The sequence below is a fragment of the Panthera leo genome, chromosome B3, assembly GCF_018350215.1.
Source record: "Panthera leo isolate Ple1 chromosome B3, P.leo_Ple1_pat1.1, whole genome shotgun sequence".
NCBI lineage: Eukaryota > Metazoa > Chordata > Mammalia > Carnivora > Felidae > Panthera > Panthera leo.
In genome coordinates, this window is record NC_056684.1 from 94,562,918 (window position 1) to 94,578,149 (window position 15,232).

Consider the following 15,232-nt stretch of genomic DNA (forward strand, 5'->3'; position numbering starts at 1 on the left):
ACAATTAAGCCGAATGGCCATGGCTGTCTAGGAGGTCCAACAACAAGTATTTCGTCTGCATGGGCTTACGCAGTAGCTTCGGTCCTTTCTTCTTCAGAAGCGGCTTTTGTTGTCTCGCCTATAATTTGCACGTTTAGGCTCTGTAGTTTGTTTACAAAATAGTTTTACACAAACCACTCTTAGCTGTGCAAGCTTCTGAGTTGAAAATTATTCAGGCTTGTTTCATTGAAGGCACTTGGTTTCCATGGCAATTTATAAAAGATGGTGGTTTGGTTTCTTCATTGGAACAGATGACTTAGTTTGGGTGTTCAAGTGGCCGCGAGCAAACTCCGATAAGCCTGTGTAATATGTAAGCCCAGGTTTACCATCCTGGATAGTAATGCATGCAAAAAGAGACAGCATACAGTTATCTAGCTTAGCCATGGGAGGAAAACAAATAATAACAAGAAAGGTGGGATGGGGACAGGTGGGGAGGAGCATGAATGTTTTAAATAATTCTGAGTTCGGGTTATTTTCAAGGAAGGGTAACAACCAAAGGTACAAGGGCCTACATTTATTTAATTCTCTATGTAAAACCTTCTTGAAAGGAAAATAAATGCCAGCTTTTCACGTACCCTGTTTACAGTGAGGTTTTTGTTGGCAGGCCATTAGGTTTCCATGGTAACAAGCAAACTATTCATTTGAAACAAAACCAGCCATGACTTTGTGCTTTGACAAGGATTTCTATAGCTTTTTTTTTTTTTTTTTTTTTTTTTCCAGAGTTCAACCAGATGACCAGATGATGCTGTAATCTTTTTAGCCACAAAAGCACCTGAAGGTCTCTTCTCTACTCAGGTCAAAATTATCTTTTATATGTAGTTTGGAATAAGTTATACTTCCATGATGTCTTTTTTATCCCCAGTGCTTTAAAAAATTCGTTTTTATTATTTTATGTTTGAGTCAGTAGTCAGTGGAGGAATCTTTGGTAGTTTGTTTTTTCAATGTCCATTTACAAAGACTCTTTCTTCATGCCAGTGCCTGGTGAATCTTTTATAGCCTCTGCCAGGATAAGGTCACCTTCGAGGACTTAAGATAGAGATGAGGACGATGACCGGGAAAAGCCATAGATGTACTAAAATTCCAACAGCACCATCAACAGAATCTAAAGACAAGAGAGATAATGCCAAGAAACAAACAAAAATAGAGAATAAATACTCCACGTAGCTATCAATACAACTGTGGTGAACTAATAAGCAATATTAGCATATGGAAAACATTTTTACAAAATACTCTTTTTGGTTTGTTTTATTGATCAGTTTCCAAGACAAGAAAATGAGAAAATAAATATGTGATTAGAAATTTGATAAAAGAAAAACGTTTGAAGTTGATACGCTATGCTATGAAAATTTGTTCAGAAGATATTTGTGTAAGTGTGTGGTTGGGCTCAACCTCAGCGTTTTGCTAGCCACGTGAAAGCCTGTGCACAGAGAAAATTCTAGGAAATCCTAAGAGGTCAGTTTTCATTCTCCCCCCCACCCCAAGCTTCCAGAAATGGTTATGATTAAAGACAGAGAAAAAGTACTTTTTATGAAAACTAAGAAGGGGTTTTTATGGGTAGAAATTTAACTACGGCAAACTGGATTATATGTGCTTAGATCAGCCCAATATCTATAAATTGGGTAAATAATTTTCTGTTTAGCGTGAGTTTTAGAAGCACTATGAAGCACATTCTAACTGAAAAAAAAATTTCCCAACAATCTGCTGTAAGACTGCTACCATAATTGGAGTTTCAAGTAGAATTCCATGTCCAGGTGATACCTCTCAGAATGTATGCCTTACCTAGGAGGGCTAACATAGGCAAGCCTGGTAATTCATGAACCTAGCTTAAGTTATAACATGGATCTCACCTAGGAGAGACCTGGGTTTTGAAGATAAGACACAACCTCAGCTTTTGATATTGTGGTACCATATACTGACTGAGAAGGGTTGGGAACTTGAGCAGTTAGGAAGAAGCTTTGGGCCGTCAAACTGGTGTGTACTAAGAAATTAACAATATTCACCAAATACTACTTGTCAAAATGAGCTTAATAAATGATAGTTAAATGTATACTAGTGTAACAGAATACTTTCTCATACTAAAGAGAATGTTTTTGTTCATTGGGGCTATTTCCTCTGATTTCCAGAGTCTAAATAGAAATACCTCCAGTACAGACAGATTTTATTTAAAACAGACACACATTTCTCTCAATTTAGAGGAGAAGAAAACTGATTATGAAAGTATACTAATATGTAACAATAAAGTCCCTATGGGTTATCCTAGTCATTTTACTGTGGCAACTCTCACCACTTGTGTTTTCTCCATGAGGGAGTTCTCTTGCTTTCCTCATTTGGAGAGTTTAATTCAATTTCTTGAATTTAATTTGTAATAGGTTTCAGGGATTAAATTATCTAACTGTAAGATTCCTATGTAATATGGTAACTATCTTCAGTTAATATGATGTTACTATGACTGGCTCATGTTATGAAATGCAAAAGAAATCCCATTCTTCTCCTCTAAGGAGAATGCATATTTGACAAACCTACTTCATTTGGGTACTGCTACTGGTTTTTTAAAGTGAAATTAGCCAGACATGGGAAAAAATTTTTACTAAATTTATTACTTGAAATACTAAGTATAATGACAAGAAGGTGAAAACTATGAGCAAAGTGGCTCATTGTTGTATACAATCTTAGTTTTTGTCTCTTTACAATGCTTAAAAATGGAGTCAGTTCAGTTCATATGAGCAATCACTGGGTAGTTGCACAAATTTGACTTTCAACATCTAGACTAATGCAATTTCTCAATAACTATATGCAATTAACAAAGACTCCTATTTTCTCTACATGTTACAAAATGGACTTTCATGCTTCTTTTATGTGTACTAAATAATTGATGAGTTATTTGTTTAAATTTAGCTTGATCGATATACCCCTTTATATAATCACGAAATTAAAGATCAGATGACCCTATGAAAATTTTTCAAGTGGAGGAATTTTTAAAAGAAATGGTTTTAGTTTTCTCAGATTCACATGGATAATATGGAGATGAGGATTTTAAGAAGCTGCCTAACACATAATTCTGATGCTCTCTGCATTATTTGTAATTTTTAAATTTATATCTTTTATTACACATATTAATAATATTTTACATTATATCTCCTATATTCAAAAACATATATTCAAAAACAAGAAAATAAAATTTGAATATATCATTAAACTAAAATATTCATGTGTGAAAAAATGAAACCAAATTACTAAGATTGTGATGCACATAGGTTAATTATAGCAGGAAAAAATGGGCTGATCTGTTACTTATTGTATACACTTAGGCTCTTCACAGTAGTGAATCTGTTAAAATGGTTGCAAAAGTCAGACTTGGAAAATACATTCATAAACTGGGGCAATAAAAATAGCTATTGCTATGTAAAAGTGTGCTGAGTATATAGATTAGCCAATGTTTTAATAAAAGTTAAAGAATCCTCTGAAATTAATAATATGAATTAAATATTTTTAAAAATCTTCATTAAAAAATCAAGGTGTGCTTGCCTTACATAGACCTAAATCAAAATTACTTTGATCTTAGGTCTAATATGCCTACCCTCAAATTTAATACTTTGTTTTCATAATATCTTCACAATTTTAGGGTCTCACATATAAGGAATTTCTAAACTTACAAACTAAAAAATAAATGAGTTTTAAAAATTAGACAATTTTAACAGTTAATATGTTACTTTAACATTACATCGAACCAATCCAAGAGTAGACACTTACTCTTAGTCGTTAGGTCTTGTTTTGCACATTCTCCTTCTGCAATTGATACATCATCAATGGCAATGTCACCTTCTATGCCAGGACCTCGAATACCTTCAAAAATGAGCTACAAATATGAATGAAACAAACCTAAATGTAGAGCTTTGATTTGTAGATGGATTTTTACTGAGAAACCAAGGAGCCAAACCTAAAATCAACAGTAATTCTGGCATCATTTATTATTCACAGTCTTCAGAGTTGTTGCTTAAAAAAAACATGAATGTTCTTAACAAAACCAATCATAGGATCTTCCTTGGCTAATATTAGTTTTCACATCAAAAGCTCTGTGTTGGTTTTAAAACAAAACTACACTTAATTGAATAATACAATAAAAACTACCACCGCTACAAATCCTACCACTGTTAGTTTTCAGGGGAAAAATGTTTATTTGAACAGTATTTCTCTGAGATAGATTCCCTCCAGTTTTCTCTAAACATCTAACACTGGTTTTCTAGAAATATTTTATGGGATAAATCAGTTCACGGTTCTTTACAGCAGTATTTATGTTTATTGAAGCCAAGAACAAGGGTTTACCATCACTATGAAATTGTTTGCTCTCTTGCAAATACAGTGAATAAGTTTCTCACATTCCCCTATGTTATGATATACCTCTATAATTTCACTTTTGACATTCTATTTTTAAACACCTGAAGATATTTATGGGTTTACTTGAGTGTCTAGTGTCAGACCTTTGAACTTCCAGTATCTACAACAGTGATTGGCACTGAGACTTGATACATGACAGGTGAAAGTATAGATGAATGAAATCAGTCTCCTTTTATTGCTAAATTCTGAATACAGTAACAATATAGGGACAATTAGCAAATTTTTATTACTTCATTTTTGCAGAAATAAGACTGTTATAAAATTTTCTCTATAACCCCACAGTCATTCCTTGCTTCTAGCAAAACCTTTTTAATCCTTTTGATACAAAAAGGCAACCTATGCATTTAGTGATTATAATCACAAAAATTTCTACATGCCAAAATGAAGTATCTAGTTTGATCTTTTCAAAGAAAAATTAGCTTAATAAAGAGCTGTTTCAACATCAAGCTGATGTATGCATTTTAATACAATTTTTAGCCTTATTTCATTGCAACAAATTGAGCGAAAGTCTATTTTTATCAATGTCAAAATTTTTGGTTCTGTTTTTGTCTTTGAAAGTATCTTAATATGGCTCCTTAAAGGCAAATTTGTGGTGATTTTCAGAATACTTATGCTACCTTTGAAAGATTTATCTATTGTTCTCTGACATACTGTCATAATTTTATTAATTGAAATCTTTTAGTAAGCAGAAGCATTAGTTATCAACTTTTGCACTGAGTTCCTTTTCCCTGCTCATAGTCCATATTGAATCCATAGCGTAAGAATAATTTTCAAGATCTGATAGGAGAGAAAAGTTTGAGAAAATTTTATTACTATATTTAATTTGTGTAGAAAGAGTTTTCTGCTTACCTATGTTGAGATAAATAAGTTAATAAAGATTTCCCAAAGCCATTTCTTTGAAAAACATCCAAAATGTCATGTTATCACTGAAGCCAGAATAAAATGGCAGACCAGAGTTAAAATATAATATAGAACCCAGCTAGCAGTATATGGATTCTCAGTCCTCAGAATAAGAAATGAAATATTACTTTGCCTAGAATAATGACTTAATTTTGTCTTAAGGTGGCATTTGGAAAGTAATCTGGGAAATAGCTAAAAAAAAAAAAAAAAAAACCCTCAGAGGGCTGTTTAAATCACAAGGTCCTACAACCTGAATTAAAAAAAAAATCAATGGTATTAAAATCCAAGAGCACTGAAATCAGAAAAGGGGAAATAATTTTAATGACTGTGGAATTCCCCACCTTATGGATATCACGTAAGTTATGTAACCAGTGGCCCTATTGATATTGTTAGACATTAAAGTTATTTTCAGCTATTCTGAACAAGGCTGAGGTGAATGCATTTTAAAAAATTAATATGCACACCTTTTATAGAGCACATGGCTCTTTAAGGTCATCCTAAATTGCCCCTATCAGTACTACTGCCTGTTTCCTAATTATGGGTTTTTAAGTCATTGGGTATTTTTCCTTATTTTAAAATGTGCTGCTTACCTGGTAGAGAATCATTGTTAGAGTAAATCAATGGTTATTCCCACCCCCTTCTTAGTTTCAGTCATGTGATGCTGAGTCTTCTCTCCTGAAGATAACAACATGAATGGAGTGTTATCTTGGAGAAAGTTAGAACCCACAGATTCATGCTGCTATGAGTCTTATTCCATAAAATCCAACATGTTCCACTTTGGCCACATGGCTAATAGTTGACTGAATAAAAGTGGAGTACTGTCATCACAATTCTTTCTTTCTTGCAGCTATTATAAAGGATCAAATGGAATAAAGTACAGATTTCTGGCTCCCAATAAGGTTTTAATTCTGGACTGCAGCAGGAATAAGGATGCATTAATCAGGAAAATTTGCTTTGGTAAAGAGGAAACCTCCTCAGTAACCAATAGTTTTAATTTTAAAAGATGGTGTGGGAAGGGAAAGGAAGCAAACCCAGCTTGTAGAGTGGAGTACAGGCTTTATGCTGTAGCCATGGCAAAGAAGGGGACTGCATTCTCATGTGCTTTGTGTGGGAAGTGAAGTGTCCATGAGAAGGCTGATAGGGTAGGTTAGAATGTTCTGCACCTGCTCGCACTTGAAATTTAAACAGATGAAGCTGAAGTCATAGTCTTTTCATTGGGAAGGATGCTGGAGAAACAGGTTTAGGAATACATAGATTTTTCCATCTTAGTTATGTAGAGGGAAATAGGTAAGACAATCATCCACAATTTTTCTCATTTATTTAAAGTACACAATTATTTTTACTTAGCAAGTTCTAGTCACCCGGAGGTAGGTGTCAATATAAAAAAGATGAGACTATTTAAAAAAAAAAAAGTGAGAACTAAAATGTGTAAATCATCAACATCTTTTCAAAGCTGCTGGCCCTTGAATGATGCTGCCATTGCTCAAAGCATTTCAAAATGTCTTTTAGGGACCATAAAGTATCAATCACTCCTAATTTTCCCATTAGCTGTCTTTATCCTCCCTTCCTTCTTCTTCCCATTCAGGTTACCTAGGTTCATGCTTAAACATATGGTCAGACCTACGTTTGGGTTAAAGACAGAGCCGTGAAGCAGAGAGGTTGTGAAGGATGCTGTCACACCACTTTTGTGATAGGACTGAGAGGAAGCGTTGGGAGAGCCTTTTTCGGTAAGTATCAGAGTAGATTGATGTAATTTAATGTGCGTGTTGCCTCCCTGCAGTGAGTTGACTGTATGTGTGTAGTTGGCTGAACAGCAAAAATACAAATCAACACCAGTCGAACTGTCATGTGTCGTCAGGACTGCCTATACTAGCACATTTTCTTATATGAATACTTCATCCCTTTTTGATCCTGAATGAGTTAAGTGTTATAGAAATAAAAGCTGGCTGATTTATAAATTATTACATTTATCTGTACAACTATCAATAATACAGTTTGTCACTGAGTAAAGCAACTTTACTTCCTGTGTAAGCATAACAGGTGTTCTATGTATTGTGTGTGGAAATAAATCAGAAATATAGTAGTAGCATAGATAGTGTAAATACAGCAGTAGATGATAAAAATAATTTCTGACAATATCTCTTGGTACAGTTATATAATTAGTGTTTGTAATATTTATTTGTAATCGTGCAATGATAGGGAATCCAATCCAATATTCCAGAGAAATACTGTAGCCTTCCTCAGCCTCCTATTTGAACAGGGAGAAAAAGATCCTATGCCACATGTTTGTTTGTTTCCTTTAAATTCCCGTAAGAGTTTTGCTCCTAAGAAGATATAGATTGATTTTTTTTAACTCCTACAGATTCTCACAAGAGATATTTATTGCATTGTTCTTTTTATGTTCTGAACTCCAACTCCAACTACATATTTAATTATTATAACAAAATTTTATGGATTCTAATATACTCGTAAGTGGCTTCTAGACTAAGACCTAGAGGGATACCTTTTTCCTTTGTATTGTTTTTGATTGTGAAGTAGGTAACAGAAATAAAATGCATACAGATTCAATTCAAACAGTGTACCTTGGCCAAACTTTCAAGTGTTTACAAAAATAAATCCTTGGTGACAAACAGTTTTTTCCCAGGTATAAAAAAGAAGAAACTATAACCATTCCTTATGATGTATCTCAAACTGGAAGCTATAATCTGTATACAATGATAAAAATGAATTTTATTCATTTATAAAAGAAATGTTCTCTAGTTTAACAGGTTAAATTTTGTCATATTTTTATGAAGGACCATCATGATTCTGAATGCTATTACATTACAGGGGTAAAATTATGTTCCTTTCCTCTTCAATACTTCTGAAATGCATTTGCTTTAATTGCCACAAAGAAGGAATTAATGACATCTATATACTTAGGGATAAAATGTTAAAGTTTAGGTTTCCTAAAAGAAGCCTCAATTTATGTAAAACATGGTCTTTACACACAATCATACTGATATTATTTAAATGATTTCCCTTAACTGAAATGACAAGTTTAAAATTTTATATATTTTTATAGTGTGCACATGCAATGCATCAAACCTAATATGTGATAAATACTGCATGATCATAAAATTAACTGTTGGTGGGTATATTCAAGTGGGAAGTTAATAAAATGTATGTTGGCTTCTGTTATTAGAATGACACTAAACAAAATTATTTTAATTCACTGATTGACAATTTCTTACGTACAGTATAGTGCATTAAAGCTTACCGATACAGATGTCAATAAAGAGAGATATAGATGATGCTATTAAAACTTGTGTTCAAATATAATTTCTTAGTAAGGAAGAAAGAGCTCCATGCAACACTAATGAATAAAAATAGATGGGGGAGTCTAAGGATACAACACACTTTTGATGATTTGACTTCAATAATTAATGATGCCTTCTGCAAATGTTCATAGCATATTCTTCAAGACAAGAGATACATCACTTCTGATTATTACTGCTAAGGCAACCACAAAGTCTAAGAATGCAGTCTGAAAACTGACAGTGTACATCACTTGGAAAAAATTAAGATACAAATAAAATTTAAAATAGCTTTAACATTGGAAAAATTTTGTTTTCTTTTTTCTTTTTAGGTAGGCTTCATACCAAGTGTGGATCCCTAGTGCAGGTGAACTTACAACCCTGAGATGAAGACCTGACCTGCGATCCAGTCAGAAGCTTAACCACTGAGCCATCTAGGTGCCCCATCATTGGAAAATGTTTACAATAGTTACTTTAGGAGCCATAGTTGTGTCTATATAATGGCCCTGGAATTTGGATTAGAATGCCAAATATGCATCTACTTGACCATGTGACAATATATTCCAGATTACTATTATTATTATTATTACTACCTAGATAAGCATGAAGAGAGCATGATGCAAAGAGAGCTAAGATCTTTTCCCACCCTATTTCATGTTAAGGATGTATGTTATTTAAGATAAACTGTCTTGAAATCACTTTGAAATCTTTAAATGAGGATATAAAAGATCTCCAGAATTCCTTTCAACTGTAATAAAGAAAATATAAAGAGCATCTTTTATGTCTCAGGATGTCTCCATATTTCCCCCCTGGAAAGCATTTGGAATATACTATGAAAAGAAGTAAAGCATTAAAAAGGATTTTTTTTTTTTTTGGTGTGTGATATAAATGATAAGTAGCATTCTAACACTGCATCATTTTTACCTTTTTTGGAATTTTTGCTGTATTCCTTCCAAATCTAGCAATAAAATATCTTTTCATCATAAGCACTGATAATGTTAAATTAATTCTTGAAAAAGAACCCCAAAAGGAATTTCAGAAGGCTAAAACTTCTACTAACCCTGAGAAATACTAAACAATTTTATTTTCAGCTAAGCAAACTAACTGGACACACTCAAAGGACTTTGCAAGTGGCTGTTTTTTAAAGGGTTTATAAATCAAAATAATTTAAATGCATGCAACTCCAAACAAAACAACCTAAGTGTCAGTGCAGCAGAAGCTCAACACTACTTATATCTCATTTAAAATTCCAAGAGGTAGGAGATATCCTTTCCACTTGAATTAAAGACATTCTACAATGCCACAAATCTACATCTGAGTAATATTAAAACTCTCATAACTTAATTTATATGCTAATATATTCTGTACAGTTTTTACCATGTTTTCCTGGTAGGCATTACATACCAAAGCAAGTATTTTTGAAAAGCTCAATAGGTCATAAATTATTTTTGAGTATAAAATCACTTTGTCTGAAAAGAGTTCAAAATAACAACAAACTCAAAACCAAAATACAAACAATATATGTGGTAGGATGATGTAGCTGTGTTTCATGTTTCCTTCAAAAATCAAGATTTATGAAATTAAAGACAGTCTTTAGTCAACAGACCTAAAAATATGTCAGAGAATAAAATAACATAGAAATACAAAATAAAAATGATTTTATTTATTTTATTTTTGATAACTTACATAGTGTAGCAATGCTTCATTAAAAACTGCTACCTTTTGATTTGCTTCCAGCAAGGCAGATTAACAGGAACCAGACCTATCCTCTCATCAGAAACAACCAAATAACTAGACAAAATATAGGAAACAATGAGCATTAGGTAATGAAGAACAATGATCAATGAGTGACAGGAATCAAACAAGGTGAATCCTATGACTGTCCTATAGATCTATAGAATCTATAGAATCTATCTATAGAATCTACAGAATTTATAGATCATGGTGCAAGCAGAAGAAAGACAGAACCTGGTAGAAAATCTGGGTTGAGGAGATAGAGCTGAGAGTCTAAGGAGTCCAAAGCAGCTAGACTGTGCAAGACAGAATATAAGCAAAGACAGAGTTACAGAGATCTGCAGAAAGTCCCCCTTGAGTATTTAGTAATGTACTCATCAGGGCGTGAATGTCCGGTAACTACACAAGAACTGGGAAAGAACCAGAGTGATGCATTTAAGGTAACGGTACTTAACTCACGCAAGACATGAAAACCTCATAATTCATTGGACAGAGTGCTCAGAAGACTCTTGCACTGGTAGTGAGAATAGCCCTATACTAAACACTGCTTCAGCATCTTCCAACAAATCTTAAAAACAAGACCAAGATAATCAAACAGCTTCCAAATAACTACCAAACAAGCTCAAGAATAGTTACAGAAATACAAAAAAATACACAAAAAAATTGCATTTTATAAAATTTTAAGAATTTTACCTCTCAGAATAAAATTCACAGTGTCTGACACCCAATCAGACTACCAGACATGCACAGAAGCAGATAAATAATGGCTTGTAATGAGGAGGAAAATAAAATCAGTCAAAACCAACCAAGAACTGACAGAGGTATTAGCATTAACAGACAATGACATAAAGAAATCTAGTATAACTTGGTTTCATATACTCAAAACATTCACTAGAGATGTGGAAATATTTTTTAAGACACTCAAGTTGAACTTATAGAGACAAAAATGACAATGTCTGAGATGCAAAATACACCGAATATTATTGAAGGCAGATTAGCCATTGCAGAAGAAATGATTCATGAATGTGAAGACACACCAGAAAACTATGCAAAATGAAACACAAAAATCAAAAAGCATTTAAAAATCATCAGTGAACTGTAACACCTTATATACGTGCACATAAATAAGGGGTCTTATATACATATATAAGATATTGGAGTCTTCAAAGGAGAGGAGGAGGAACAAAAATATTTGAAGAAATATTAGCCAGACAATGCTTAAATTTTATAAAAACTATAAACTCACAGATTCAAAATCAATGAACCACAAGCACACGGAAAATGAAGAAAATGACATAAAAACATGTCACAGTTAAATTGCTCAAAACCAGTGGTAAAGAGAAAATCTTAAAAGCAGCCAGTCATATTACACACAGAAGGATAAATAGGAGTTTCAACAGATTTATTCTTGGAAACAATGCAAACAAAAAGACAGCAGAATATCTTTAATGTTCCAAAAGGAAAAACTAGAATCCTATACTCAGAGGAAAGATCTTTCAAAATATGAAGATGAAATAGACTTTTTCAGAAGTACAAAAGGTGAAAAGAATTCATGTTTACCAGACCCACACTATAATAAATAAATGTTAAAAGAAGTCCTTCAAGCAAAATAAAATTGATACCAGATGGAAATATGCATCTACAAAAGAACAAAAAACACCAGAAATGACAAATACTGTGAGCACCAACTATGCAAACCCAGGCTGACTTCTCAATTGGAATGAGGTGAAGAGTTGACTGTAGTGAAGAGTTCTCCAAGGTTTGGAGTTTTGTGAATAACACTTTATTGAACATCTGCTTTAAACATTCTAATCAATCTCGTTTTGTGAATTTAATATGGAAATCTCTGAGGCTGCAGAAAATGTGTCATTTGTAGTGAGTTGTAAAAATGTTCTACTCTGAATTTATACTGACCACATCCTTGCTGGTAACAAAAGACTAATACACATCTTGAAATCCCTTCTTTAAATCGACAGTTCCAATGGAGTAAGATGGACCAAATCACAAAGGAAAGCAATTCCTTTCTATAAGATTGGAACCTCAAGTTTGGAACTGATACTCTGCCTCTCATTTCTTTCCTCTATGAACTCCCTTCATTGCTTATATCCAGGGGGACATTCCCTTGTGGATTCTCCCTGTTGTAACAACCTGACTAAAGCAACATCCCCTTGTAAGATCATAACAAAACAAAACAAAATTCATACTTTACTAATGTGAAAAATTACAGAATAAAATAACTGAATAAATATAACAAATTTAATATCTGCCTATAGGTCATTTTATTAACTCTGAGGAGTAAATAATTTTAGTTACGATGGTGGTTCTTTACCAAGATGGTGAAGATGTCCAATCTTTACCAAGATTGGACACTCTGTGTAATGACCAGTGCACTGGACTCAACTTGCTTTTCTATTTGAATACCACTGTCTTTAAATTCTGTGGGCACCCAACTTTCCTGGATCTCCTTCATTTTAACTTTAAAAAATACTACTTAGGATTGAGCTCTTCTCCCATGGTTGTTATTGGTTAGCTTTCTGCATGGTTCCATCATTTAATCACTATTCACCTATGTACACTTTCCCTTGGAAATATCAACCATTCCCACATTTCTAAGTAGTACATACAACCTGATGACTCATAAATGTGTATGTCTCCAAAGTTTCACATAAACACACACAGCAACCTGCACAACTTTAAAAGGATACTCTATAGGCATTTTGTATTTACATGTCCAAGAAAGAAGTAGCCGTACTCAACCCTGAAACTTTTCTCTTTCCTTCCTTCCTTCCTTCCTTCCTTCCTTCCTTCCTTCCTTCCTTCCTTCCTTTTTTTTTAAGGTAATGTGTAGCACAGGCATTACCCAAGATTCCCTGGTTAGAAACCTGTTAGTCATTTATGGCTGCTTCCCAAATTCCCAACATAAAAATGCTGTGCTAGTTTTCACACCTAAGTAGATCTTGAAATCATCCACTTCTTTTTATACCACTTTCTGAGTTTATTCCTTCAACATCTTTTATGTGAATTTTGCAAGTGCTAAGTTGTTTGCCAGCCCAATTTTACCCACTTGAACCCCAACGTGACCACTGTACCAGGTCATTCCCCAACTAAAATCTTCCAATGACTCCCCATTATCTAAACCTTAACCTCAGATCACCCCAGTCTGATGTATCTTTAGGTACCAAATTCTAGATAAAAGTTTTTCTGTTTCTCAGGCAAATCCTATGGTATATGATGTCGATGTCTGTTTACTCTGAACTCTGCTGCAATATTGTTAGCTCTTGCTCGGCTTTGCAATCCCTCTCCTTGGTTCAGGTTTCACCTTATACCTCAAGTGTCTCTTGACTTTCCTCCATACTGTTCTTGTTGTTTGGGTGTGCTCACAGAACCTTGTGCATACCTCTCTTACTGCAATTTTTACAGTATGTGATGTCAGTGTTTAGATGTATATTTCTACCAATCTGAGGTAAGCAATCATTTAAAAATATTTAATGTTTATTTATGTTTGAGAGAGAGACAGAGCACAAGTGGGGGAGGGGCAGAGAGAGAGGGAGACACAGAATCCGAAGCAGTCTCCAAACTCTGAGCTGTCAGTACAGAGCCCGACGTGGGGCTTGAACTCACGAACCATGAGATCATCATCTGAGTCAAAGTTGGATGCTCAACTGACTGAGCCACCCAGGCACCCCAAGCAATCATTTTTAGATCTTCAAACTGTATATGTTCCTGGCACATGGTAGTAGCTCAAAAAGTATTTATTGAATTGTTCGTTAGGAGAATAAATGATTATTTTGAATGTGCCTAATAAATATTTACTAAATTGATGTCTATGGCAATAACTAATAATTAATTAATATAACTATTCTCTTAACAACTTATTGTATATATATTTGATTTAATAATGTGTTGGTGAGGCAGTTACATAGGAAGCAAAAATATGTTTCAATATATTGAGGAAATCACAGATAGGAAAAAAACACTTGAGTCTATAAAATACACATACTGTATATAGTTACTAAAATCAATACAACTACATTATTTTCTCCACTGATATATTTTCATTAAGTATTGTCTCAAGCCATAGTGGCCATTTTTATAGTCATTAAAATTTATATTATATATTTGTAGCTTTCAATCTAAGCCTACCTTTTTATGTCAAAATAAAGAAAAATAGCTTTGTTAAGTTCTCTGGCTTTGGTAATCAAAGTGATAAATTACTAAAATGACATTAGCTAAAAGAGACACATTTTGCTAAAATATATACAATTTCATCAACTAAAATTCAAACAGATTGAGAACAGACTACCCAGCTTCCATTATTATAAGAACCTGTGTTATTTAACTTCAGATAACAAAATATACACATGTGAATTTGTAGAAATGGATTACATTTCCACTAGGCAAATCATTTAGATTCTGAAAGGTAATTATTCAAACATAATACTTGATAGGTATTAATAAGAAAAAGGGTCATTTTCTCTTTATAAAACAGCTTCAAGAACTAAAGAAAAACTTAATACTGTCATTTTGTGATGCTTGTATCACAGCATTTCTGAATGTTCATATTCTAATGTTTGCTTAAGGTCTGCCTTTTAACATTATGCTCATGTGTAGCAATCTATTTACAGAAGTGATTGTTCTTTTCTTACCTGAAACGAAGTAATTGGATATATATTAACATGAGCCTCATTCCACCGTTGTCCTTTATTCCCACTTGAAGACCACAGTGGATTCTCTATGGTTGTCTGCCCTTTCAAACGCAGATAAACATTTAGGACACCTAAAAATAACAATGACATTTTATTTCATATATTTGTTTTTGTTTCACATTTGTTTCTGCTTGACCAAACACTTGTAAACTTTTAAAAATA

The 15,232-nt window shown here is 33.4% G+C and overlaps 1 protein-coding gene across 1 annotated transcript in view; it reads right to left on the reverse strand.

The window, feature by feature from the left end:
* Positions 1-766: 766 nt before the first annotated feature.
* The window catches only part of MDGA2 (MAM domain containing glycosylphosphatidylinositol anchor 2), an 855,787-nt gene continuing 841,321 nt past the window's right edge, over positions 767-15,232 (reverse strand). The window contains exons 15-17 of the mRNA XM_042943085.1: positions 15,011-15,141; positions 3,790-3,895; positions 767-1,141 (exon numbers count right to left, since the gene is read on the reverse strand). Of these exons, the coding sequence (XP_042799019.1) occupies positions 1,053-1,141; positions 3,790-3,895; positions 15,011-15,141 (326 nt within the window). The 3' untranslated portion in view covers positions 767-1,052. The remainder of the gene's footprint in view (positions 1,142-3,789; positions 3,896-15,010; positions 15,142-15,232) is intronic.